The 27,944-nt window shown below is 39.0% G+C and overlaps 1 protein-coding gene across 1 annotated transcript; it reads left to right on the top strand.

Annotated features, from left to right (window-relative positions):
• The first annotated feature begins 2,907 nt into the window (after nt 1-2,907).
• On the top strand, nt 2,908-19,672 carry LOC122892025 (ankyrin repeat domain-containing protein 26-like). The gene is made up of 4 exons (XM_044228131.1): nt 2,908-3,053; nt 4,922-4,955; nt 5,308-5,449; nt 19,495-19,672. The coding sequence occupies exons 1-4, from the start codon at nt 3,007-3,009 to the stop codon at nt 19,497-19,499; spliced, it is 228 nt and encodes a 75-aa protein (XP_044084066.1). The 5' UTR covers nt 2,908-3,006; the 3' UTR covers nt 19,500-19,672.
• Nucleotides 19,673-27,944: the final 8,272 nt, after the last annotated feature.

The raw sequence follows: 27,944 nt of genomic DNA, 5'->3' as shown, positions 1-27,944 counted from the left end.
CTCTCAGGCCCCCACACAACCCCTCCATTCCAGGAGGGGCAGAAGAGAAGGGGCTCGGGCTGCCCACATACTGGGTCTGGGGAGTGTGGGGGGCAGGAATCAGGAGGACTCCCAGCTTTCTGGCTGGGGCAGTGAGGTGTGCTATGGTATCCTTTACTGAAATAGAGAGCCCAAGAAGGGGAGCGGGTCGGGGGGAACAGTGATGTGCTGAGTTTTGGATTGTTACATTTGGGGTACCCAATAAACCTCCCAGGGGAGATTTCCAGCAGGTCTTTGGCCATAGGGATCTGGCTTTCAGGAAAGTGTCTGGGAGAAGTGGGGGGGTGTCTACGTTGCTGGGAGGTTGAAGCCAGGGGACGGAGTGAGAAGGCCTTGCAGAGAGCAGTGTTCTTCCCTGGGCTGGAGGCAGAGCAGGGACCCAGAGCCTCCACCAGAATCGGATGTGTACTTTCTAGAAGTACACATTCTTTCTAGAAGCCATGCTTGTGCCTGTTTGTTATGTTTGTCATGTTGGCACCCAATGCTTTTTAATGGGGGTCGTGGACCTCCTCCCCCAAGCCTATCAATGGACTCACCGAGAGTCAGTGGATTTCAGGTTCAGGAGGAGGAGAAAGTGGGCTAGGACAGAGTTCCGAGATTTAGATGGCGGGCAGGGAATGCCTGGGTGGCTCAGGCAGTTAAGCATCTGCCTTCAGCTTAGGTCATGATCTTAGGGTCCTGGGATGGAGCCTTGCATCGGGCTCCCTGCTCAGCGGTCTGTTTCTCCCTCTCCCTCTGTCCCTCCCCTGACTTGTGTCTTCACATGCTCGCTCTTTTGCTCTATGACAAATAAATAAATAAAATCTTAAAAAAAATTAAACGGTAGGCAGAAAAAGAGAAGCTGCAGAGGGGACTTGGATGTGGAGGCCGTGAAAGTCGGCTGGCAGGCATGTGGGCCCACAGGAAGGGGTCCCTGGAAGCAGCAGTTGCCCACATGCCAGTGTCGGGAGCACGAATTCCCATCCCTCAAAGATCCCTCCCAGCTGGGCAAAGAATCTGATTGACATGAGACAGAGTAACAGGAGAGAATGGAATTTAATAGGTGTGTGTCTGGGGAATCCACACAGATGCAGGAATCCCAAAGATAATCAGCCGACACGAGGCATGTGTGTCATTCTGAACGAGGGAGAAGGGGGCAGGGGCTGGACTTCAGCCAAGAGGATGCCCTTTCCAGGGCCATAAGAGGAACAGATGTCTGCTCTACCCTACAGATGGCTCCCTCAGATACTCACCCTTATTCTGGGAAAGACCCCCAATCTAGATTTTTCTGTGTGGTTAAGGGAAGGGCAAAAGAGCCTTTGGCTCAAAATAAGCCACATGCCAGAGTGGCACATTCTGGGGGGGCTACCCCGAGCCCTTTCACTGGATAGCAGGTGCAAACATGAGTGTGGTAGGAGGACGTTGAATGGGTGTCTCAAAAGTCATCTCCAAACACACCTTTCTAAGGAGGTTTTGTAAACAACTTTTCTGTGAGCTGCTCTTCCTCAATCAAGATGCTGAAAGTTTTTACGAGAGTTGAGCGGTTATGCTACGGATGCCTGGGGTGACTGGCGGATGCTCCCAGGACCTGCACCCCATCACTCCCTCTTCCCATCTTCCCAGAGACTTCCCTCCCATCGCACCCCATCTCCTGACATGTCCCTCACACCACTCTGGGTACCCATGGCCCCCACAGGCCTGCAGCTGGCCCGAGGGCTGGGGTGCAGCCTCTCCTGGTCTGTCCTGGCTGTGCTCCTAGCCCTTCGCCCATTGCCTGGCTGGTGCAGAAGACGGCGCTCTTCTCTCGGCCTTGCTCTTGGCCAACGTTGCTGCCAAACACACAGAGCAGAGAGCGGGGCTTATGATGACGAGGCCACCCAAGTGGAATGCACCCCGAATGCACCCCGAATCCGGGTCCAGGAGGAGAGGCTGTAGGGTTTCCCATACTGCCCTTTGCCCTGCTCTGATGCACCCTGTCCTGTGGGGGGCTCAGAGGAGATGGGTTGGCTGTTGTCTCAAAAGTCATCGGGTATCAGTTGGGGCCAGGTATCACCCCTCCGCCAACTGCTAGACAGCCAGTAATGCTTAGCTCCCACTTAGTTGGCTGCACCAACTTGCATTCCCACCAATAGTGTAAGAGGGTTCCCCTTTCTCCACATCTTCTCCAGCACTTGTTGTTTACTGTCTTGTTGATTTTGGCCATTCTAACTGGTGTAAGGTGGTATCTCAATGTGGTTTTGGTTTGAATCTCCCTGATGGCTAGTGAAGATGACCATTTTTTCATGTGTCCATTAGCCATTTGTATGTCTTCTTTGAAGAAGTGTCTGTTCATGTTTCTGCCCATTTTTTGATGTGATTTTCTGTTTTGTGTGTGTTAAGTTTGAGGAGTTCTTTATTAGATCTTGGATATCAGCCTTCTGTCTGTAGTGTCATTTGCAAATATTTTCTCCTATTCCATGGGTTGTCTTTTTGTTTGTTGATTGTTTCATTTGTTGTGCAAAAGCTTTTTTTTCTTGAGGAGGTCCCAAAAAGTTCATTTTCACTTTTGTTTCCTTTGCCTTTGGAGACATGTCTTGAAAGAAGCTGCTGTGGCCTATGTCGAAGAGATTACTGCCTATGTTCTCCTCTAGGATTTTGATAGATTCCTGCCTCACATTGAGGTCTTTTATCCACTTCGAGTTTATCTTTGTGTATGGTATAAGAGAAATGTCGAGCATTTATTTAAGAGAGAGGGATAGAGAGTAAGAGAGAGCATAAGAGGGGAGAAGGCCACTGAGCCAAAGGCAGTGGCTTAACCAACTGAGCCACCCAGGCTCCCGAAAACATTAGCTTTTTAATGGATATTTTAAATGGATTTTTAAAAATAGTGATCCTGCTTTGGATATAAAAAAAGGAAGGGCCAAGGATAAAGGAAAACAAACATCAAAAGAATCTGTGATTACATCAAGGTTTGAGAAAGCCCCTTGTCTAACTTCTTGTCCTCTGCAAATGAATAATGACAGCACTTCAAGTGGAACAGATCAGGATGAAGGAAGGTAAAATCTATAAATTCTTTATTTCCCTCTGAAGGAATTTTAACAGTGATTACTTTTTATGGAAATAAAATGCTGCAGTGTAGGTACAGGCGAAGACAAGAAATACTCAAGTATATCTGACACACTGCCTGAAAGGTTAAGATGAGGACAAGTGACTTTGAGAAGGAGCAGTTTCAACAGTCACCATGGAAGCTGGACTGTAATGAGTAAGTATAAAGAACTTCTTAGAGAATTTTTATGGGGAAAGGTAATAGAGAAATGGATGATAACTGAAAAAGAATGTGGAGTTCAAAAGAATTTTTTTTATTTTTTAATTTTAAGATGGGAGCTTTTAGAATACCTTTGTATGCTCCCGGAAATGATCCAATAGAGATAGGCATGGTTATTTAATTAAATTTTGTTCACATTTCCAAATGTTAGAAAGCTTATTGATTGTATTACATTCTTTTAAAGATGATATAGTAATTGTCCTTAGCACTCCTATTCATGTAGTTTTGTGTCAAGAAATTGTTTATTCAGAATTGGTTCCACAGTGGAGTATTCTCGTAAAATTGAATATGCAGATACTATCATTCGTGGATTTAAAACTATATATATAATAGTAAATATACAAACCTTAGGCCATTCTGAATAGAACAAATCATTCCTTGATAATTTTATTTTTAAAATTTTTTTTAGATTTTATTTATTTATTTGACAGACAGAGATCATATGTAGGCAGAGAGGCAGGCAGAGAGAGAGAGAGGAAGGGAAGCAGGCTCCCTGCTGAGCAGAGAGCCCAATGCGGGGCCTGATCCCAGGACCCTGGGGTCATGACCTGAGCAGAAGGCAGAGGCTTTAACTCACTGAGCCACCCAGGCACCCCCATTCCTTGATAATTTTAGATATTCAGTGCCTTTGACAGTATCATGAATGGTTATGGATTTATTAGGGACTTTGAATTATCTGGTTATATTTACTTAATATTTGTTTAGATTCTGGGGGAAGGGGAAAGACTTTATCTATCATATTTATCAATCTATCATAGATTATTACTTTTGGTTTATAAAGTTCTAAATTACAAAAGCTGAAGATTCCTGTACCAACAGTCATTGACACATATATAGTATACTCAATAAGTGTCTGTTTGGGAATAAACAAATGCCCATTGATCAGCTTCTGTAGAAGAAGCAAATCTTGAGTTGTTTGAAAGTAGATTTTCAATATTGTCTACTTATGAAGTCTTTTTATTTAAAAAATGGTTAAAATTTATGAATTATTATTACAATTATAGCTAAAAATGGAATACTAATAGATTCAATTGCTATCAGATTACTTAAAAACACTTAAATATTACTTTCACCATATACTGTAAAACACGTGTTTTGAAGGCACATTTCCTGGATTTGAATCCTGGGTCTACTCCTGACCACCTGTACCAGCTTTGGGAAGTTACTTTTTTCTGTGCCTCATTTTCTTCCTGTGTAAAATACCAAATATAATTACCTATGTTTTGTAAGATTGTTGTGAGGCTTAAAATAGCTTTAAAACATGTGTTTTCATAATAATGCATAGTATTGACACAATAGATCCTCAAAACACTAATATCATGATGATTAAAAAAGGGTTTCTTCCATATAAGAACTTAACTTGCACTTTCCAAATAGTTTTCAGAACCAGTAAAAGCTTGTTTTTATTGAAAATGACAACAAAAAATGTGGTATATTTCATCATATCAAATAATGCAAGTAACGTTATGATTTTCCTTTGCTCAGTTTGATTTAAATTTAATGCTTTCTTAACATTATTAATAATATAGTTTAGATATGATTTAGAAATTCCTTATATTTTAAGTATTTAATATTTGAAAAGAATTGTTTTTTTTTTAGATCTTCAAAGAAAACATCTAGTGACAAGGAAGAGGTAAATATATATATAGGAAAAATTTTCATTTATTAATTTTTAAATTTTTATTTTATTATGTTATTTTGATAAATAATGTTTATCGGAAATATTATTCCATGATAAAAAATTAGTTTAGGAAAGGTATAGTGAAAAAAGAGAAAATCTGCCTTTGTTGTACAGACATATACTTTGAAAAAGTTGTTCAGAAACACTAGTTATTGATAAAGGTTGTTTTGATAAAAATCAGTCCTTTTGAAAGTACCTTTTTTTTTTCTCTTATAAAGAGATATGGGTATTTATCATCTCTCTACACTCAGTATATTTTATCAATATTTAGGGGACATTTTGAAGTAGTATTATTTATTTGTAGGTCAAAAAACAAATTGATTCTATGGATGACTTCGGTGTCTTAACTCTGTCATCTGAAACAGTTTTGGAGGGTTTCCACATGCCTGACTCTAATCATATGATTTGCATGTCGCTAATTGAACAGCATGCCATGGATTGTAAAGGTAAGACCATTGTGTAAATATGAAGCCTTTGTATGTACATTACTATAGTAATATGTGCACTTCTTGTCTAGTGCTGTACCATACAACACTGATGTGTTATAGAGCTACTCATCTCAGAAATACGTTTTATATGAAAATAGAGAAATGTTGAATACTCTTAGCAAAGAGCCATAATTTCCACTATACTTTTCATCATGGGAATGGCACACCTGATGTGTGTTAACTCTCCTCTTCTGTGCCTTCACCCAAGGTCAGGTTACCACTGTTTTTGTCCTAGAATACTGAAACAACCTTGGGACTGTTTTCCTTGTCATTCCACCTCCCAGAATCTTGGTCTACTCTGCAACCATAGTTACCATATATTTAAAAAAATTTATATTTCATCACGTGACCCCCTTGTTTAAAGCTTAGCTATTACTTCTCATCATTCTGGGGTGAAAGACCACAGTTCTCAGCCTCATCTAGGATTGTTTCATATCCTTCTGTCCATATCTCAGCCACTGTTTTAGATATTTTTCCTTACAATAGAGCTTTTTTCCCCTCAACAGCTTAAGTTAGGACAACTGCACATGTATAAAGTGTATAATTTGATAGTTTTGACATATGTATATGCATATGAAACCATAACTGTAATTCAGGCAGGTAATAACCCTTAAGTCTCGTGTGTCTCTTTGTATTCCCTCATTACGAAACTGCTGAATGGTTTTCTAAAGTAGTTGCACCATTTTCAATTCCCACCAGCAATGTCCGAGAGTTCTGATTTCTCCCTATATATTCATGAACACTTAGTATTGTCAGTTTTTTAAATCTTAGATGTTCTGATGGGTCTGTAGTGTATGTATCATTATGGTTTTAATATACATTTCCCCAATAACTTATAATGTTGAGCATATCTTTGTGGGCTTATTTGCCATCTGTATACTTCTTTGAACTGTCCAAATCCTTTGTCATTTTAAAAATTGGGTTTTCTTACCTGTTGAGTTTTGAGAATTCTTTGTATATTCTAGATATAGTTCCTTTATCACCTGTATTTTTTTTTTTTGCAAAGATTTTCTCCCAGACTGTGACTTTTCATTCTCTCAGCAGTATCTTTTGAAGAGCAGTTTTTTTTTGATGAAGTCCAGTTTATATCTTTGTTCTTTTATGAATTTTTGCTTTTGGTGTTCCTATATGAGAAATCTTTGCCTAGCACAAGGTCAGAGGTTTTCTCTCTGCTTTCTTTTAGAAGTTTTGCAGTTGAATAACCAAATTTTATAGTTTTAGGTCTTACATTTCTATCTGGGACCAATGAGATCCAGTTTGTATTCTTTTTTTTTAAAGATTCTATTTGTTTATTTATTTATTTGACAGAGAAGGAGAGCATGAGCAGGGGGAATGGCAGGCTGAGGGAGAGGGAGAAATAGTCCCCCTGCTGAGCAGAGAGCTGGACATGGGGCTCGATCCCAGGACCCGTGGATCATGACCTGAGCTGAAGGCAGCCACTTAACTGACTGATCCATGCAAGTGCCCCCATTTTGAATTCTTTTTTAGTTATGATACAGGGTATGGTCCAGGTTTATTCTTGAACTTAGTAAGTTTACTTATTAGTTTTAGTAGCTTTTTAAAAAATTCTTTCAGATTTTTCTACATAACCAAAGTTTATCAAACTTTTTTTTAACCACTATTTTACTAATTTCTTAAGGTGGAGCCAAAGGTCATCAGTTTGAGGCTTTTCTTCTTTTTTAGTACATACATTCAGTGCTATAAATGTTCATGTGAGTGCTGCTACTGCAGGATTCCAGAAATTCATATGTGTTCTATGTTCATTTCCATTCAGTTCAGAATATTTTCTAATTTCTTTTTCCTTTACTTCTTTGACCCAGGGGTTATTTAAAGATTTTATTTATTTGAGAGAGAGAGAGAGAAAGAAAGAGCATGAGCTGGGGGGAGAAGAAGACTCCCCTCTAAGCAGGGAGCCCAGTGTGGGGCTTGATCCCAGGACCCTGAGATCATGACCTGAGCCGAAGGCAGACACTTAACTGACTGAGCCACCCAGGCGCCCTGACCCAGGGTTTATTTAGATGTGTGTTAATTAGTTTGCAAATATTTGAGTATTCTCCAGAGATATTTTTATTCTTGATTTCTAATTTGATTTCTTTGTGGTCATAAAATACACTCTTATGACTTCAGTTCTTTTGACTTACTCCTCCTATTATAATTTATTTTATGATCCAGAATATCATCTCTTTTGGTAAGTGTTCCATGGATGCTTGAGAAGAACAGTGGCATTCAAGTCTACTAAGTCCTTGCTGATTTTCTGCTTACTGAAATCTCTGACTATAATTGTGAATTTGCTTGTTCCTCTGAAGTTCTGTCAATTTTACTTTATGTATTTTGAAACTGTTAATAGATGCAGAAACATTTAGGTTTATTATGCTTCCTTTAGTTGACTGGTTTATCATTATTAAATGAACTTATTTATTGCTGCTAATGTTTTTTGTTTTGAAATCTATTTTGTGTGCTATTAATGTAACCACTCAGGCTCAGCCTTCTTTTGCCCAGTGTTAGTGTGGTCTGTCATATTTCTGAGCTCTTAACACATTTGTAGTTTTTACATTTAAAATGCATTTTTTAATAAGTGGCAGATAGCTGGGTCTTCCATTTTTATCCATTTTGACGTCTGCCTTTTCATTGAGGCTTTTAGACCATTTTCATTTAATGTGATTATTGATGTAGTTGATTTGAATCTGTCATCATGTTGTTTGACTTCAATTTGTCCTTTCTGCTCTTCATTCCATTCTCTTCTTTTCTGATTTCTTTCAGATTGAGCAAGTAATTTTTATGATTTAGTTTTATTTATGTGTGTATGTGTATGTATGTATTTTGCTTACTAGCTATAACTCTTTAGTTTTGCTATTTTGGTGATTAGAGTCTAAAGTATATGACCTGAGCATCATAGTCTTTCATCTAGTAATGTTATAACACATCATATGTCGTTTAAGAAAATTATAAAGGTTTACTTCCTTTTCTTCACTCCTGGCCAGATCCTTCTGGATCTGTGGGTTTATAGTTTTCATTAAGTTTAGAAAGGTTTTGGCCATTTTTTCTTTTCTTTTTTAAAAAAGATTGTATTCATTTATTTGAGAGAGGGAAGGAGAAAGAGAAAGAGTGCATGAGCCAGGGAGGAGTGGCAGAAGGAGGGGGAGAAGCAGACTCCCCTCTAATCGGGGGGAGTCTAATACCAGGCTTGATCCTAGGACCCTGAGATCATGAGATCATGACCTGAGCTGATGGTGGACACGCACTGACGAATCCACTCAGGTGACCCCGTTGTTTTTTTCTTCGAATATTTTTTCTAGTTCCTTTCCTCTGCCTCTTTGGGGAATTGTATATTAGTTACCTGAAGTTTTCTCACAGTTTTCTGATATCAAATTTCAGTCTTTTATTTTGAGCTGTCTAATATGTGTTTATTCCAATCCAGTGTGTTTTTCATGTCTGACATAATTTACATCTCTGTCAGTGCTATTTGCTTTTTTAAAAATTAGCTTCTACGCCTCCACTTACCTTTTTATGCTTTCTTTGGAATTCTAGCTAAGTTAATGACAAACAGTTTGATCCTTTCCCATCCTGCTCTTATGAATTGTTAGGTGAATTCAGAGTAGTGTTCAGCCTAGAGCTCATAATTCCCCACTGCTGAGGCACGACCTACTTAACTCTATTCATTGTGCTGTGGGTTATGAGTTTTTCCAGCATGGCTAATGGGGATAGGTACTGCCCCTCGTGCCATGTGAGCTCCAGGAAGGGTTTCCTCTGCTCTTTCTAGACAGATCTTTCCCCTGGTCGCAGGAGATTTCTTTACGGGCATGCATTGGTTATTACTCTTCTGATCTCCAGGGTTCGTTCGTTCTTCTGCTTTCTCCTCACCAGTGCTTTGACCGCTGATCTCATCTGTCTTGGTTTCACCAGACTCAGTTTCATCACCTCAACTCAGGGAGTCTGGTGGAGTCTATCTCAGTTTTTTCACCTGTGTCATGGCCTGGAAATTGTCCCAAGGCAGTGAGCTCAGGTATGTGTTAGGCTAACCTCCTGTGTTTTCAGGGATCATTGTCCTTCATTGCCTGGATTCCTTTTTCTTGAAAATGATTTTAAAGTGTATTTTACCTGTTTTTGTTTGGCTTTTTTTCAGGTAGGAAGATAAATCAGTACCTGTTACTCTATCTTGGCCAGAAGCAGATTGCAATAGAACTTTGTCACATGCTGTAGACTGTCTTTAATGCTCTCCTTCCTCGTTTGCTCACATGCTTCCCGTTCCTCCTTCATTTCTCAGAATAGTTCCTCAGGGAAATCTTCCCTTCTTACCATAGATCAAGTTATGTTATGTAATCATAGAACTCTTTTATTATAGGAACTATCTGAATTCATAATTGTGTTCTCCTTCACTAGACTTTAAGCTAAATAAAAGCCAGAGATCTGCAGAGCTTAGTGTAATAGCTTTTGCTTTTTTAAAAATTTTATTTATTTAAGAGACAGAGTGCAGAATTGGGTGGAAAGGTCGGGATGCCGGGCTGCTACCTTGCAGCATATCGACTAAGGGAGTACTGCACTTTCTGGTGGCGCCCGGGACTGGGGGATGAATTCTCAACTGAAACCTGAGCACCCAAACTCCACCAGGCAGGATCATGGGGCGGACTGAATAGCCCGGGTCCAGGAGGACTCCTAATTCATGGTGTAGCCGGGAGTCGTCCCCCCTGATCCCGCTCTCAGAGCGCGGTTCCTGGCGGAGAGAACTCTGAACCGTCTGCTTCCCGGCTTTTAACTTCCCGCCTCTGTGCGCTGCGCAGTCTGCAGCGAGGACTGTTGCTCACGGGTTAACTTTGAGGACTTGGGTTGTGCTGGTGGCCGACCAGCCCACCCCTTCCTCCGCTGTGGGCTACATTTCCCAGAAGTCTCCACGGTCCACAACTTTTTTTCTCCCCCCCCCCCCAGCAGATGACTCCTACTGCTTGGACCTGTCGGTTCGCCCAGGTCCTCAGGATGCTCAGGCTAGCGTGGGCCGTCAGTACTGGCCTGAAGGCTAAGTACGCGGCGCGCACTGGGCGGTGAAACCTTGTACCCGCCTGGCTCTGGCTGGATTTTTCCTCCTCGGGACTACCTTTTCCTGAGGGCTCTGCGGCATTTGCCAGTTCCGGCGGAAGTTGGCTGGCGGTTAGTGAGTTGGCGGGAGTTTGGCGACGAGGGTTTGGGGCGTAGCAGTCCGCCTGCGGATTCGACCAGACTGGTGTGTGAGGACCCGGGAGAAGTTCAAGAAGAATCCAGAAGAGGAGAGAAAAGCCACTGTACGTCAAAAGTCATGGCAGAGGGCTTCACGTTCAAAGATGTGGCCATTTACTTCTCTCAAAAGGAGTGGGAATGCTTGCACTCTGCCCAGAAGGGTTTGTACTGCGATGTAATGTTGGAGAATTATAACAACCTGATATCACTGGGGCTTTCTGATTCTAAGCCAGATGTGACCTCCTTATTGGAGCAGGGGAAGGAGCCCTGGGTGGTTAAAAATCAGGATAAAAAAGAATGGTCCCCAGATTGGGAGTCCAGAAGAGAAACCAAGAATTTATGTCCAAAGGAGCACAGTTATGAAATTAAATCATTGCCCCTGGAGATAAAAAGACTCACAAGCTCCGGCCTTGAGTGCACTAGGTTTGGAAATAGCAGAGAAATCAAATGCCACTTGGAGAAACAACAGGAGGGACATTTCAGACAACCTGTTATAACCTCTGAGGAAAGGTTCACTTCCACTCAGAACACAGTTCAGAGAGTGCCTCAGACAGTTCACACCAGAGTGAAAACCTACGAATGCAAGAGATGTAAGGAAACTTCCAGGTGCCAGTCACACCATTTTCAACATGAAAGAAATCGTAATAAGGAAAAAGACTCTAAATGTGGAGAATGTGGGAAAGCCTTTAGTAGTAAGTCAGACTTGATTAAGCATCAGAGAATTCATGAAAGCAAAAAAAGTAAAGAAAATAAGAAATGTGCTGTTATCCAATGCTCTGAGACAACTAAACCTCAGAACATTAATACTAGTGAGAAACCTTATAAATGTAAGGAATGTGGGAAAACCTTTCATTCTAACTCACAACTTAGGAAACATCAAAAGATCCACATAGGTGAGAAACCCTATAAATGTAAGGAGTGTGGGAAGGCCTTTCCGTCTACCTCACAACTTAGTTTACATCAGAGAATTCATACTGATGAGAAATACTATGTAAGGAATGTGGGAAATCCTTTACCCGTCCCTCACATCTTCTTTGATATCAGAGAATCCATACTGGTGAGAACCCCATAAATGTAAGGAATGTGGGAAAGCTTTCTGTTACAACACACAACTTAGTCTTCATCAGATAATTCATACTGGTGAGAGACGCTATGAATGTAAGGAGTGTGGAAAGGTATATAGTTGTGCCTCACAACTGAGTCTACATCAAAGAATTCATACTGGTGAGAAACCTCATAAATGTAAGGAATGTGGGAAAGCTTTTATCTCTGATTCCCATCTTATTCGACATCAGAGTGTTCATACTGGTGAGAAACTATATAAATGTAAAGAGTGTGGGAGGGCCTTTTGTCGTGGCTCGGAACTTACTCGACATCAGAGAGCTCACACTGGTGAGAAACCCTATGAATGTAAGGAATGTAAAATGGCCTTTACTTGTAGCACAGAACTTATTCGACATCAAAAAGTTCACACGGGTGAGAGGCCCATAAATGTAAGGAATGTGGGAAGGCCTTTATTCAAAAGTCAGAACTTACTCATCACGAGAGAAGTCATAGTGGTGAAAAGCCCTATAAGTGTAAGGAATGTGAAAAAGCCTTTGGTCGTGGCTCAGAACTTAATCGACACCTGAAAATTCATATTGGTGAGAAACCTTACAAATGCAAGCAATGTGGGAAGGCCTTTATTCGTGGTTCACACCTTAGTAAACATCAAAGAATTCACACAGGAAAGAGGAGTGAATGAAGTGGAGTGGGAAGGCTCAAAATTTTATGGACCTCTGCAAAGTCAAACTAGTAAAACACGAAAACCCCTGTGATTTTAAGGAATGTGGGATAGCCTTTGAAAATCACTTAATATCGGAGCTTACACTGTGGATACAGGGCCTTTATTTGAGGGCCATAATTTATTTGACATGTGTTAATGTTGATATACTTTATAAATGTTAGGGATTGAGAGGGTTCTATTTATGTTTCAAAATTTATTAGATATCAAGGTTCAATTGATATAAAAGTGAAAAGACTCCTTGAATGTAAGGAAAGTGGGAAGGCTTTGGAAGGCAGTTAATGTGTCAGAGACTGTCATACCAACAATTCGCAACATCAAGGTCATTTGGCCTGGGGGAAATCAAGAGGATTTATAATATAAATATCATAAATATAGGAGACCAATTTGCTTTAGCCAACAAATTACTCATCTCACTTCATACTTGAGGAAGACTGCAGTAATGTTAAAAATGCAGCTGATTCTTCCATCCCACTCAGATCTTAAATATTTGCAAGCTTTTCCTCTAAAATTAACTTAAACTGAGGCAGAGTGGTAAAGGATTTAAGCAATGCTCAGTCTTACTTGCCTTTTAGGGCAAATTACTTAACTAGATCTAAACTTTCTCAGTTATAAATTAATGTTAGCACCATCTTACTAGCATTATAAGATTAAATAATTACATTAAATCCCAAAGAATATTGTATGGCTCATATTGAAAGTGAGTTAAATAGCTGCTTCTATTTATTTTCATATTTGTGGATAGAGATCATATGAGAGGAAGGCTTTTATGTGTACCATGACTATGGGAGCATCTTCTATCATCTTTTGAATGTCAGGTAATTCCTTCTGGAGAATAACTGAAAACCGAACTTTTTGTTCACCTTGCCCTCTTGCCTCACTAGGGGAAAGAAAATCAAGGCAAGTTACAATTTGGAGTGAATGACAAACAACTCCATGTTGAAAGTTGTAGGATGCAATAGAGCTATCCTTAGGAAAATTAACTTCTTTTAATATGTGTAGAAAATATGGACAGTTAATAGCCACGGTTCATTGTAAGTGCACTGTACTTGGTGCACAGCCTGTTCTAATAGGTTCCCTGGAAACACTTGTTGAAATCGGAGGAATGAGAGAGGGAATGAATGAGCAGTCAGCTCTAGTGTGTAGAAAAGCTCTAACTAACCAGTTAAGAGCAAAGCCAAAAACAAAGCAACAACAACAACAATCCTTGGAAACTTCCTGAGGTGGGAGGAAAAAACCCTCAAGCATCATGAATGAGAGGAAATGTAACTAAAGAAAGGATTTTTAAAGAAAAAAGGCAATATTGTTGTGACAGACACTGTTGGTTGCCTATCTGTTGGTGTTAGCCATTCTCCCTTTGCCAGGACTGTCCGTGCTCATCGAAAGTCTAGGTCTTGCTCTCCTAGTTTGCTTTGCATCTGGGCATGTATGTCCAGTCCTAGCCATACAAGATCTGAGCAAAATTCTGCAAGTAGGCTTCAGGTTAAATTTTCTTGCCCAACAAAATAGGAGGAAATAGTCCTCTTATATACAGGATGCATGTCTGTATGTCTGTGTGATACCGGAATTGTGGCCATTTTGCTACCGGAGGGGTGAAAGGCTGAGATTGATATGCAGGATAGATTGGAATTACCTGTATCCTTGACGTTGTTGAACTGAGGAAACGATGCAGAGCTGCCCTGCCCCTGAATTTTGAGTAAAATAACAAACTTCATGCATATCTCTTTTAAGTTTATACTCAATTTTTTATGATAGACCTGAGTCCTGGGGAAAAAATGTATATGTGTGTGTGTGTGTGTGTGTGTGTGTGTACATTTTTAATTTAGTAAGATGAGGAAATGTGTATATTCAGCTTTTTATACTATATCTGAAAATGTGGAAGAGCATTATTAAATATCTTTTAAATGGGTACACATATATTCTACTTTAGTAAGACATGGGAAATGGTTTTTATATGCTTTTTACTTTCAGCACTGTATTGTGTGTGTGTATATTCAGCTCTTTAAAGCATGGCTGAAATCTTGAAAGAGTATTTTCTGAATAAAGTAAGAACCAATTAAAAATGATTAAATAGGTATACATGATTCCTCTAGTATCAGCATATCTAACATAAAATCTTCTAAGTTTCCAAGATACAGTCACAGCTATGAGGCTAGCATAACCCTATAAAGAAACTTGGAAAAGGACAACATCCAAATCAAATCAGCTCTAAAAATAATCTACTGTACTTATGGTATATGAATATTCCAATTAAAATAGCAAATCAAATCTAGCCTATTGAAGAAAAGAAAGCCTATTGAAGAAAGTAGTGTTTTCGTTTGTTTGTTTTTGTCTTGTTTGGAATAAAATGGTTCATGACCTGAAAAAAAAAAAAAAAGACAGAGTGCATAAGCAGGGGAAGGGGCTGGGCAGGGGGAGAAGCAGACTCTCCAGTGAGTAGGGAGCCCAATGTAGAGCTTGAACCCAGGACCCTGGGATCATGACCTGAGCTGAAGGCAGATGCTTAACCAACTGAGACACCCAGGCATCCCAGTAATATATTTGATATTGAAATCATTCAATATATATTTGATTAATGTATGAATGAGTGAATGTGAAAGCATACAGTCTTTGATATGCAAAAAGTACTCATATACTCCTCAACTTAACACACACAAAACAGGCAAACATATCAAAAAATGGGCAGAAGATATAAACAGACACTTCTCCAATCAAGACATACAAATGGCTATCAGACACATGAAAAAATGTTCATCATCATTAGACCTCAGGGAGATTCAAATTAAAACCACATTGAGATATCATCTTACACCAGTTAGAATGGCCAAATTTAACAAAACAGGAAACAACATGTGTTGGAGAGGATGTGGAGAAAGGGGAACCCTCTTACACTGTTGGTGGGAATGCAAGTTGGTGCAGCCTCTTTGGAGAACTGTGTGGAGATTCCTCAAGAAATTAAAAATAGAGCTTCCCTATGACCCTGCAATTGCACTCCTGGGTATTTACCCCAAAGATACAGATGTGGTGAAAAGAAGGGCCATCTGTGCCCCAATGTTTATAGCAGCAATGGCCACGATTGCCAAACTATGGAAAGAACCAAGATGCCCTTCAACGGAAGAATGGATAAGGAAGATGTGGTCCATATACACTATGGGGTATTATGCCTCCATCAGAAAGGATGTATACCCACTTTTGTAGCAACATGGACGGGACTGGAAGAGATTATGCTGAGTGAAATAAGTCAAGCAGAGAGAGTCAATTATCATATGGTTTCACTTATTTGTGGAGCATAACAAAGAGCATGGAGGACAAGGGGTGTTAGGAGAAGGGAGTTGGGGTAAATTGGATAGGGAGGTGAACCACAAGAGACTATGGACTCCGAAAAACAATCTGAGGGGTTTGAAGTGGCAGGGGGGTGAGAGGTTGGGGTACCAGGTGGTGGGTATTATAGAGGGCACAGCTTGCATGGAGCACTGGGTGTGGTGAAAAAATAATGAATACTGTTTTTCTAAAAATAAGTAAGTTGAAAAAAAAGTACTCATATATTTTTTCTTTTTTATATTTAATTAATTTATTTGAGAATGAACATGACTGGGGCTGTGGGAAAGAACAGAGCAGGAGGGAGGAAGGGTGGAAAGAATCTCAAGAAGACTCTGTGCTGAGTGGAGCCCAATGCAGGGCTCGATCCGACGAATCTGGGATTATGTATGACCTGAGCTGAAACGAAAGGTCAGATGCTTAACAAGCTGAGCCACCCAGGTGCCCTATATATTTTATTTGTTTTTATTTTTTCTCTGATGTAGATTCTGTCAGTTTATTGAAAATCCAGAATGCGGTTCTTTCATATGAAAGATGAATAGAACTTATAAAATATCACTGTGGACAACTTAAAAGAAAAAATAAAAAAATGGAAAATATGGCTAAGGGACTACAAAAGGAGCTATCAGAAACAAAAGAAATGATATCTAAGTTGGAGCTTCAAAAAGTAGAATGGGAGCATGAACTCTGCAGTTTGAGGTATGATATCTTGGTTTAAGGAAATACTTGGCCTATTTACCTTGTGTGTTTTTTTTTAAATAGGGCTTGAAGTCAAGAGTGAGATCAAGAGTCACATGCTCTACCAGTTGAGCCAGCAAGGCACCCCTTGAATTATTTACTTTTATCTATAGATGCATAGAAGTTTTGAAATTGCTAACTTACCTTCTGGGATTTTATAGGGAAGAAAACTTCTTTAGTATTGTGAAGTATGAGATTCTTCAAAATAATACATCAATGGATGATAGGGGAAACCAATAATACATTATATGTTATGCTGAGTGAAATAAGTCAAGCAGAGAGAGTCAATTATCATATGGTTTCACTTATTTGTGGAGCATAACAAATAGCATGGAGTACATGGGGAGATAGAGAGGAGAAGGGAGTTGGGGGAAATTGGAAGGGGAGGTGAGCCATGAGAGACTATGGACTCTGAAAAACAATCTGAGGGTTTTGAAGGGGTGGGGGGTGGGAGGTTGGGGTACCAGGTGGTGGGTATTATAGAGGGCAAAAATAATGAATACTGTAATGCAGAAAATAAAAAATAAATTAAAAACAAGATGTATAAATGTGTAATTTGAGTGTCACCTGCAATGAGAATTGACAAGCTCTATATCTGAGTATTCTGTTATCTAAAACTGAAAATTTGCTTTAGACCATTTTCACCAAAATAATCCATGTTTCTATTATAGAGTTACAGTCCAAATTTGCATGTATAATCTTCAACAGAAGGCTTTTAAGATACTTTTTAAAAAACCTCCACTGAAGAGATGAAAATAAACACATTGTGTTCTGTGAAAATGTTGTCTCACAATTACCAAATTCTCCCAGTGTTCCTTGTACTTCTTTACCTGAATTAAAATCTGTGTATAATTGGGAGAAAAATGGAGCAGGGGCACCTGGATGGCTCAGTTGGTTAAGTGTCTGCCTTTTGCAGGTCATGATCCCGGGGTGCTGGGATTGAGTCTCCCATTGGGCTTCTTGCTCAGTGGGGAGCCTGCTTTTCCCTCTCCCTCTGCCTGGTACTCCACCTTTTTGTGTTCTCTCTATCAAATATATAAAATCTATATAAAATGAAATGAATAATAATCAACAAGGTAAATTGAGAGTATTGCAGAAGAAGAAACATAAAAATCATAGGGCAACAGATATTCGACTCCCTAGCCTAGTCCTAGATCACAGTAATCTGTGGGTGTACATTGTGTAAATGCATCTGCAGATGCTGTCGTACACTGCCTTACTTGTGATGTTTCATGAAGTAGCAATTTATTTGTAGTGAATTATAACTTCTTTATAAACAGGAACTTCTTTTTTTTGATATTTTAAAAAGTTATTTAGCTTATTTTTTATTTATTTTCAGCAATCCAATATTCATTATTTTTGCACCACACCCAGTGCTCCATGCAAGCTGTGCCCTCTCTAACACCCACCACCTGGTACCCCAACCTCCCACCCCCCCACCCCTTCAAAACCCTCAGATTGTTTTTCAGAGTCCATACTCTCTCATGGTTCACCTCCCTTTCAAATTTCCCCCAACTCCCTTCTCCTCTCTATCTCCCCATGTACTCCATGCTATTTGTTATGCTCCACAAATAAGTAAAACCATATGATAATTGACTCTCTCTGCTTGACTTATTTCACTCAGCAGAATCTCTTCCAGTCCCGTCCATGTTGCTACAAAAGTTGGGTATTTGTCCTTTCTGATGGAGGCATAATACCCCATAGTGTATATGGACCACATCTTCCTTATCCATTCATCCGTTGAAGGGCATCTTGGTTCTTTCCATAGTTTGGCGACCATGGCCATTGCTGCTATAAACACTGGGGTACACATGGCCCTTCTTTTCACTACATCTGTATCTTTGGGGTAAATACCCTGTAGTGAAATTGCAGGGTCATAGGGAAGCTCTATTTTTAATTTCTTGTGGAATCTCCACACTCTTCTCCAAAGTGGCTGCACCAACTTGCCTTCCCACCAACAGTGTAAGAGGGTTCCTCTTTCTCCACATCCTCTCCAACACATGTTGTTTCCTGTCTTGCTAATTTTGGCCATTCTAACTGGTGTAAGGCGATATCTCAATGTGTTTTTAATTTGAATCTCCCTGATGGCTAGTGATGATGAATAGTTTTTCATGTGTCTGATAGCCATTTGTATGTCTTCATTGGAGAAGTGTCTGTTCATATCTTCTGCCCATTTCTTTATATGATTGTCTCTTTTGTGTGTGAGTTTGAGGAGTTCTTATAGATCCTGGATATCAACCTTTTGTCTATACTGTCATTTGCAAATATCTTCTCCCATTCCGTGGGTTGCCTCTTTGTTTCCTTGACTGTTTCTTTGGCTGTGCAGAAGCTTTTGATTTTGATGAAGTCCCAAAAGTTCATCTTCGCTTTTGTTTCCTTTGCCTTTGGAGACATATCTTGAAAGAAGTTGCTGTGGCTGATATCGAAGAGATTACTGCCTATGTACTCCTCTAGGATTTTGATGGATTCCTCTCTCACATTGAGGTCTTTTATCCACGTAGAAGAGAAAAACTCGACCATTCTCTTACACCGTACACAAAGTTAAACTCAAAATGGATAAAAGGCCTCAATGTGAGACAGGAACTTCTCTTTTTAAATAGTAACTAAATTATCTTCTCTAATGGAGGAGTAATTATGAGTATGTGGGCAAAACAATAATTTTCCAATCTTTCTTGAATAGTTTCAAATTTCCTTTCCCTACAGTATCTCCCAGAGATGTCTCCCAGAGATACTAGTACTAAGCAGCACAATGCTTTTTCATTGCTTCTTTTCAATTATATACACCTTTTGGAAGAGATTGAAGTGAGAAATTAGAAACATGAGCCCTAGAAAGGAAAAAAGATGAGAACATACAAATTTCATTTGGATACTAAACCAGCATATGTGGCACCAGATCATAACATGAGCTTTTTATTGTTTATAAAACAACTTTTAAAATAAGCACATTTATTTGCAGATTAACTTTAAAACAAGAAAAACAAAAAAGAAGAAACGCTGAAATGTTATATGAAAAGATTCAGGAGCAACTAACAAAAAGAGAAGAGCAGTATAAGAAAGAAGTTGAAATAAAACAAGAACTTGATTTTAAGCTTAGAGCACTAGATGCAGAATTGAGGACTGTAAGAAATAATTTCAATCAGGTAAGTCTGATAAATATTGCATATTTCTATCACTATTATTTATAATATCCCTTTGATTTAATGTATATTACTTAGGTATAAAATAGATAAAAAATTTAGTTTTATACTAATAGGAACTATGATATTTATAGCTAAAATCATTAATTTATTGGAATTCTTGGCTTCTCATATAAACCCTATGTATATTTTCTGAATGAAGGGATGGAGGGTAAATTGACATAAATATGTATGTTGGCTATTTTTTTTCCAATTTATTTATTTTCAGAAAAAAAGTATTCATTATTTTTTCACCACACCCAGTGCTCCATGCAAGCCGTGCCCTCTATAATATCCACCACCTGGTACCCCAACCTCCCACCCCCCCGCCACTTCAGACCCCTCAGACTGTTTTTCAGAGTCCATAGTCTCTCATGGTTCACCTTCCCTTCCAATTTACCCAAATTCCCTACTCCTCTCTAACGCCCCTTGTCCTCCATGCTATTGGTTATGCTCCACAAATAAGTGAAACCTATGATAATTGACTCTCTCTGCTTGACTGATTTCACTCAGCATAATCTCTTCCAGTCCCGTCCATGTTGCTACAAAAGTTGGATATTCATCCTTTCTGATGGAGGCATAATATTCCATAGTGTATATGGACCACATCTTCCTTATCCATTCATCCGTTGAAGGGCATCTTGGTTCTTTCCATAGTTTGGCGACTGTGGCCATTGCTGCTATAAACATTGGGGTACAGATGGCCCTTCTTTTCACGACATCTGTATCTTTGGGGTAAATACCCAGGAGTACAATTGCAGGGTCGTAGGGAAGCTCTATTTTTAATTTCTTGAGGAATCTCCACACTGTTCTCCAAAGAGGCTGCACCAACTTGCATTCCCACCAACAGTGTAAGAGGGTTCCCCTTTCTCCACATCCTCTCCAACACATGTTGTTTCCTGTTTTGTTAAATTTGGCCATTCTAACTGGTGTAAGGTGATATCTCAATGTGGTTTTAATTTGGATCTCCCTGAGGGCTAATGATGATGAGCATTTTTTTCATGTGTCTGATAGCCATTTGTATGTCTTGATTGGAGAAGTGTCTGTTCATATCTTCTGCCCATTTTTTGATGTGTTTGTCTGTTTCGTGTGGGTTGAGTTTGAGGAGTTCATTATAGATCCTGGATATCAACCTTTTGTCTATACTGTCATTTGCAAATATCTTCTCCCATACCGTGGGTTGCCTCTTTTTTTTTTTTTTTGACTGTTTCCTTTGCTGTGCAGAAGCTTTTGATTTTGATGAAGTCCCAGAAGTTTATTTTCGCTTTTGTTTCCTTTGCCTTTGGAGACGTATCTTGAAAGAAGTTGCTGTGGCTGATATCAAAGAGATTACTGCCTATGTTCTCCTCTAAGATTCTGATAGATTCCTGTCTCACGTTGAGGTCTTTTATCCATTTTGAGTTGATCTTTGTGTACGGTGTAAGAGAATGGTCGAGTTTCATTCTTCTACATATAGCTGTCCAGTTTTCCCAGCACCATTTATTGAAGAGACTGTCTTTTTTCCACTGTATATTTTTTCCTGTTTTGTCGAAGATTAATTGACCATAGAGTTGAGGGTCCATATCAGGGCTCTCTATTCTGTTCCACTGGTCTATGTGTCTGTTTTTATGCCAGTACCATGCTGTCTTGGTGATCACAGCTTTGTAATAAAGCTTGAAATCAGGTAAGGTGATGCCGCCAGCTTCATTTTTGTTTTTCAACATTTCCTTAGCGATTCGGGGTCTCTTCTGATTCCATACAAATTTTAGGATTATTTGCTCCAGCTCTTTGAAGAATGCCGGTGGAATTTTGATCGGAATGGCATTAAAAGTATAGATTGCTCTAGGCAGTATAGACATTTTAACAATGTTTATTCTTCCGATCCAAGAGCATGGAATTAAAACGCTTCAAAGTATAGGGGTAGAGGGAACATTCCTGAACCTCATCAAATCTATCTATGAAAGACCTACACCAAATATCATCCTCAATGGGAAAAAGCTTGCAGCCTTCCCATTGAGATCAGGAACAAGACAAGGATGCCCACTTTCACCACTCTTGTTCAACATAGTATTAGAAGTCCTAGCAACAGCAATCAGACAACAGAGAGAAATAAAAGGTATCCAAATTGGTAATGAAGAAGTCAAACTCTCTCTCTTCGCAGATGATATGATTCTTTATATGGAAAACCCAAAAGACTCCACCCCCAAACTACTAGAACTCATACAGCAATTCAGCAACGTGGCAGGATACAAAGTCAATGTGCAGAAATCAGTGGCTTTCTTATACACTAACAATGAAAATACAGAAAGGGAAATTAGAGAATCGATTCCATTTACTATAGCACCAAGAACCATAAGATACTTGGGAATAAACCTAACTAAAGAGGTGAAGGATCTATACTTGAGGAACTATAGAACACTCATGAAAGAAATTGAAGAAGACACAAAAAGATGGAAGACCATTCCATGCTGTTGGCTATTTTTTTTTTAAATATTTATTTTTAGAGAGAGAGAGCATGAGTAGGGGAATGTGTAGAGGGGGAGTGAAAAGGAGGGATAAGAATCTCAAGCAGACTCTGAGTGCAGAGCCTGAGTCAGGGTTGGATCTTAAATCCTTGAGATCATGACCTGAGCTGAAACCAAGAGTAAGACACTTAAGCAACTGAGCTACCCAGGCACCCCGGTTTTGGATCTTTTATATTAAAATATAGGCTAAATCACCTTGAGACTCTGATGGAATTAGTTAAATGTTTTGTAAAGAAATTTTATTTCACATACTATATCTACCTGTATATCTATGACAAATTTAGCTGTCATTTAAATTAAAATTTGAATTATTCATGTAGGATAAAAATCTTTGTATTTAAAAAGGTTACTTCTTTTGAACAGTTTCTTAAGTTCTCTTAAGCTTTTGATTTTTTTCCAATTTATTTATTTTTAGAAAAACAGTATTCATTATTTTTTCACCACACCCAGGGCTCCATGCAACACGTGCCCTCTATAATACCCACCACCTGGTACCCCAACCTCCCACCCCCTTGCTACTTCAAACCCCTCAGATTGTTTTTCAGAGTCCATAGTCTCTCATGGTTCACCTCCCTATCCAATTTACCCCAACTCCCTTCTCCTAACACCCCTTGTCCTCCATGCTATTTGTTATGCTCCACAAATAAGTGAAACCATATGATAATTGGCTCTCTCTGCTTGACTTATTTCACTCAGCATAATCTCTTCCAGTCCCGTCCATGTTGCTACAAAAGTTGGGTATTCATCCTTTCTGATGGAGGCATAATACTCCACAGTGTATATGGACCACATCTTCCTTATCCATTCATCCGTTGAAGGGCATCTTTCTTCTTTCCATAGTTTGGCGACCGTGACCATTGCTGCTATAAACATTGGGGTACAGCTGGCCCTTCTTTTCACGACATCTGTATCTTTGGGACAAATACCCAGGAGTGCAATTGCAGGGTCATAGGGAAGCTCTATTTTTAATTTCTTGAGGAATCTCCACACTGTTCTCCAAAGTGGCTGCACCAACTTGCATTCCCACCAACAGTGTAAGAGGGTTCCCCTTTCTCCACATCCTCTCCAACACTAGATTCAAATTAAAACCACATTGAGATATCACCTTACACCAGTTAGAATGGCCAAAATTAACAAAACAGGAAACAGTATGTGTTTATTTTTTTTTTTATCGGTGTCATCCAAAATCCTAATGAAAATATGTCTTTAGGTTGTGGAAGAACAGTATTATACTGAAAAACAACTTTGTCGAGAACAGGATGCCAGAATATTACAAGATGGAATTCTAACGAATCACCTTTGCAAACAAGAGGAGATAGAAGTGGGTAACAAAAGGAGTTCTGGGGTATTTTCTTTTTTCTTTTTTATTTTTTTTATTTTTTTTAAAGATTTTATTTATTTATTTGAGAGAGAGAGACAGTGAGAGAGAGCACGAGCGAGGAGAAGGTCAGAGAGCGAAGCAGACTCCCCATGGAGCTGGGAGCCCGATGCGGGACTCGATCCCGGGACTCCAGGATCACGCCCTGAGCCGAAGGCAGTCGTCCAACCAACTGAGCCACCCAGGCGTCCCTGGGGTATTTTCTTTAGTTATTTTGAAGTAAACTTGTGTATGTATTTGTATGCAAATATATTTTATTTTCTGAAATTATTGTTTAATCTACATGTGTGTACATATATGTGTGTGTGTGTGTGTATATATATATATACACTTCATGTCTGTGTATATATATATGTATACATATATATTTGTATATATATATTTTCTCCATGTATGTATGTACATATATTTTAAAAGCCAACACTGCAAGTATAGAGGATTTTTAAAGCACGCATATTTTGAAATTGAGATTCAATTAAGTGGATTAACTTGACAGTTAGCTCCAGATTTCCCAAGTGAACTGAATAAAAAGTACAGTATCTCAGTACTTTTTATACATATATATAAGTATATATTTATAAGTATAAATATATATATTTATATACATATATACTTTTATATATTTATACATTTATGCAAACCATACATAGTAGCTTTATATACATTTTAGGTTGGCATAATTTTATTCTTATTTATATTAATTTGAATTTTTAGTCTGAAATCATGTATCCTTATGACCTTTTAATCTTTTGCAGGCCCTTCCTTTTCATTAAATCATAATTTGGGACAATTGTGATGAGCTTTAGCAAAACTATATTTGATTTAATCTTCCCACTGCTATTTATAATTTTTTAAGAAATTTTACAAATAATTTGCTCATTTCAAATCTCAGTTACTATCATTTGGGCCTAAGTTTATCCAACACAAAGAGAACTGTATCTCTGTTATTTATTAATTGGACATTGGATCTCCATTTTCAGATTAATGAGGGGTGGCAGGATTCTTGTGTAGCAGGAATGGAGGTCATGGAGAGAGGTGAAAGCCAGGTCATCTAGGGTCTTGAAGGCCATTAGAATGACTTCACTTACGTTCTGAGATAGTTATCTATTAAAAGGATTTGAGCAGGGGATTGAACATGTGAGGAACTCTGACATTAATTGAAGCCTCTAATAAAAAAGAGGGAAAACATTTCATACTGTAGACTTGACCAGTGCTAGTCCCACCTATATACCCATTTCTTTTTGAGACTTCAGTCGATTGGGAAGCTTTGGGAAAATTCACCCACTAGGAAAGGATAGTGGGGCTGAATTAATTATCTAAGTAACATAATACTGACTAGGCAGATAACATCTTTTTGTGTCTTTAGCCAAATTCATTAAACAGCCATAATGTATACATGTTAGGAAAAGAAGATGAATTGATGTTTGTAGTGAAATTTTCCAAGTACATAGGTCAAAGTTATATATTGTTAACATAATTTAATAGTAAGATGATTTATAAAACCAGTAACAGAAATGTCTTATTAGGTTGCTGTGAGACAACTTCAAGAAGAACTGGCCAATACCCTAAAAAAACTATCTATGTCAGAGGCTTCACTGGAGGTGACATCACGTTGTCCTATGAATTTAGAAGATGAGGTAAAAGACTTAAAGGAAAAACTGGCTCAGAGTAGGAATCAGGTATGTATGAAATGTCACGTGTCAAGTTAATCTGTAGTTGGTTAAATAATATGAAGTGTTTTAAGATGCTTATTTCCATGGACCACTTCCTTCTATTTTTCATTATAATTAATTTAGTATAATTTTAGTATCTTCACAATGTACTTATCTTAAACTTTGACTTTCATTCTGTTATTTGTTTTATACATTTTTTCTTATAGTAGTTACCCTTAGGAAAGTTGAAACTTATACATCATTCTTCACAGAAATTGGGACTTTTTTCCTACTAAATAATTTTTTAAAAAGACTTATTTATTTATTTGTGGTGGAGGCAGTTGGAGAGGCAGAGGGAGATGGAAAGAATTTCAAGCAGACCCCTTCCCAGCAGAGAGCCCCATGCTGGCTTGATTCCATGACCCATAAGATCATGACCTGAGCTAAAATCCTGAGTTGGATGCTTAACCAACTGAGCCACCCAGGTGTGCTAAATAATGTTTTTTAATGATCTCTCTGTTACCATCATGAGCTAAGCTATGTAAAAGCAGAAGATAATGTTTAATAGAATGTTTAAGAAAATTGTCTTATTTCTCATCTTCACTTTTTTGAATGGATACAGAATCTGTACTGATTTCAGGATAACTTGTACAGAGAAGTGATTTCACAAACCAGTTGAACTTCGGCATTTCCTTCATTTTCTTTTCCTTTTCAATATATAATAAATGCACAGAAATATTTAGTTCATGTATACTATATACACCCAAAAGAGAGAATTAAGAAAATTATCTAGGTCTTGCCATTGGATTTTTTTAAAGCTGTATTGAGATGGAATGCACATTCCATACAATTCACCCATTTAATATTTGTAGTTCAATGTTTGGGTATATGGATGGAATTGTGCAACCATTACTGCCATCAAGTAGGACGTTTTTTTTTTCCAATTTATTTATTTTCAGAAAAACAGTATTCATTATTTTTTCACCACACCCAGTGCTCCATGCAAGCCGTGCCCTCTATAATACCCACCACCTGGTACCCCAACCTCCCACCCCCCCGCCACTTCAAACCACTCAGATTGTTTCTCAGAGTCCATAGTCTCTCATGGTTCACCTCCCCTTCCAATTTACCCAAACGCACATACCTTCCCCAATGTCCATAACCCTACCCTCCTTCTCCCAACCCCCCTCCCCCCAGCAACCCACAGTTTGTTTCGTGAGATTAAGAGTCACTTATGGTTTGTCTCCCTCCCTATCCCATCTTGTTTCATGGATTCTTCTCCTACCCACTTAAGCCCCCATGTTGCATCACCACTTCCTCATATCAGGGAGATCATATGATAGTTGTCTTTCTCTGCTTGACTTATTTCGCTAAGCGTGATACGCTCTAGTTCCATTCATGTTGTCGCAAATGGCAAGATTTCGTTTCTTTTGATGGCTGCATACCCTGAAAAGAAACCCTTAATCCTTGCCCCCAGGCTCACGCAACCACCAGTCTACTTTCTGCCTCAATAGAGTTTCCCATCCTGAATATTTCATATATGGGGAATCACACAATGTGTGGTCCTTTGTGACTAGCTTCCCTCGCTTAATGTTTTTGGGGTTTATCTGTGTCATAGCATATATCAGTGTTTCATTCCTTATTATCAAACAGTACTCTATTGTGGGCTAAAACCCTTGTTCATTCATCATTTGATGCACCTTTGGATCGTTTCCTCTTTTTAGCCATTAATAATGCTGCTGTGAACGTTCATTTAGTTATTGTCTGGACATCTATTTTTATTTTCCTGCCATCACATTTTATCCTCTCAGTTAATTGGGTTGATTTCACCATCTCTCAGTCTTTTTATTTTTAATGAACATATAATGTATTATTTGTTTCAGGGGTAAAGGTCTGTGATTCATCAGTCTTACACAATTCACAACATTCAGCTTAGCATATGCCCTCCCCAATGTTCATCACCTGGCCATCCCATTCCTTGCACCTCCCTCTTCTCCAGCAACCCTCAGTTTGTTTCCTGAGATTAAGAGTTTGTCTCCCTCCCCAGTCCCATCTTGTTTCATTTTTTCCTTTCCTATTCCCCAAACCCCCCACGTTGCTTCTCAAATTCCTCCATATCAGAGAGCTCATATCATAATTGTCTTTCTCTGATAGACTTATTTCACTCAGCATAATACCCTCCCTCTAGTTCCATCCACGTCATTGCAAATGGCAAGATTTTATTTCTTTTGATGGCTGCCTAGTAGTCCATTGTGTGTATATACCACATCTTCTTTATCCATTCATCTGTTGATGGACATCTAGGTTCTTTCCATTGTTTGGCTATTATGGACATTGCTGCTATAAACATTTGGATGCACGTGTCCCTTCGGATACCTACATTTGTATCTTTAGGGTAAATACTCTGTAGTGTGGTTGCTGGGTCATAGGGTAGCTCTATTTTCAATTTCTTGAGGAACCTCCATGCTGTTTTCCAGAGTGGGTGCACCAGCTTACATTTCCACCAACAGTGTAGGAGGGTTCCCCTTTCTTTGCCTCCTTGCCAACACCTGATGTTTCCTGACTTGTTAATTTTAACCATTCTGACTAGTATAAGATGGTATCTCAGTGTAGTTTTGATTTGTATTTCCTTGATGCCAAGTGATGTTGAGCACTTTTTCATCTGTCTGTTGGCCATTTGGGTGTCTTCTTTGCAG

The sequence above is a fragment of the Neovison vison genome, chromosome 12 (genome assembly GCF_020171115.1).
Source record: "Neovison vison isolate M4711 chromosome 12, ASM_NN_V1, whole genome shotgun sequence".
Classification (NCBI taxonomy): domain Eukaryota; kingdom Metazoa; phylum Chordata; class Mammalia; order Carnivora; family Mustelidae; genus Neogale; species Neogale vison.
This window is presented reverse-complemented; position numbering and strand designations above follow the sequence as displayed.

What these genes read in the sequence shown, in the direction of transcription:
- LOC122892025 (XM_044228131.1), top strand. Translation starts at nt 3,007, where the DNA reads ATGAATAATGACAGCACTTCAAGTGGAACAGATCAGGATGAAGGAAG. An exon ending in ACAGATCAGGATGAAGGAAG is followed by an intron (nt 3,054 to 4,921) that starts GTAAAATCTATA and finishes TTTTTTTTTTAG; the next exon opens with ATCTTCAAAGAAAACATCTA. An exon ending in CATCTAGTGACAAGGAAGAG is followed by an intron (nt 4,956 to 5,307) that starts GTAAATATATAT and finishes ATTTATTTGTAG; the next exon opens with GTCAAAAAACAAATTGATTC.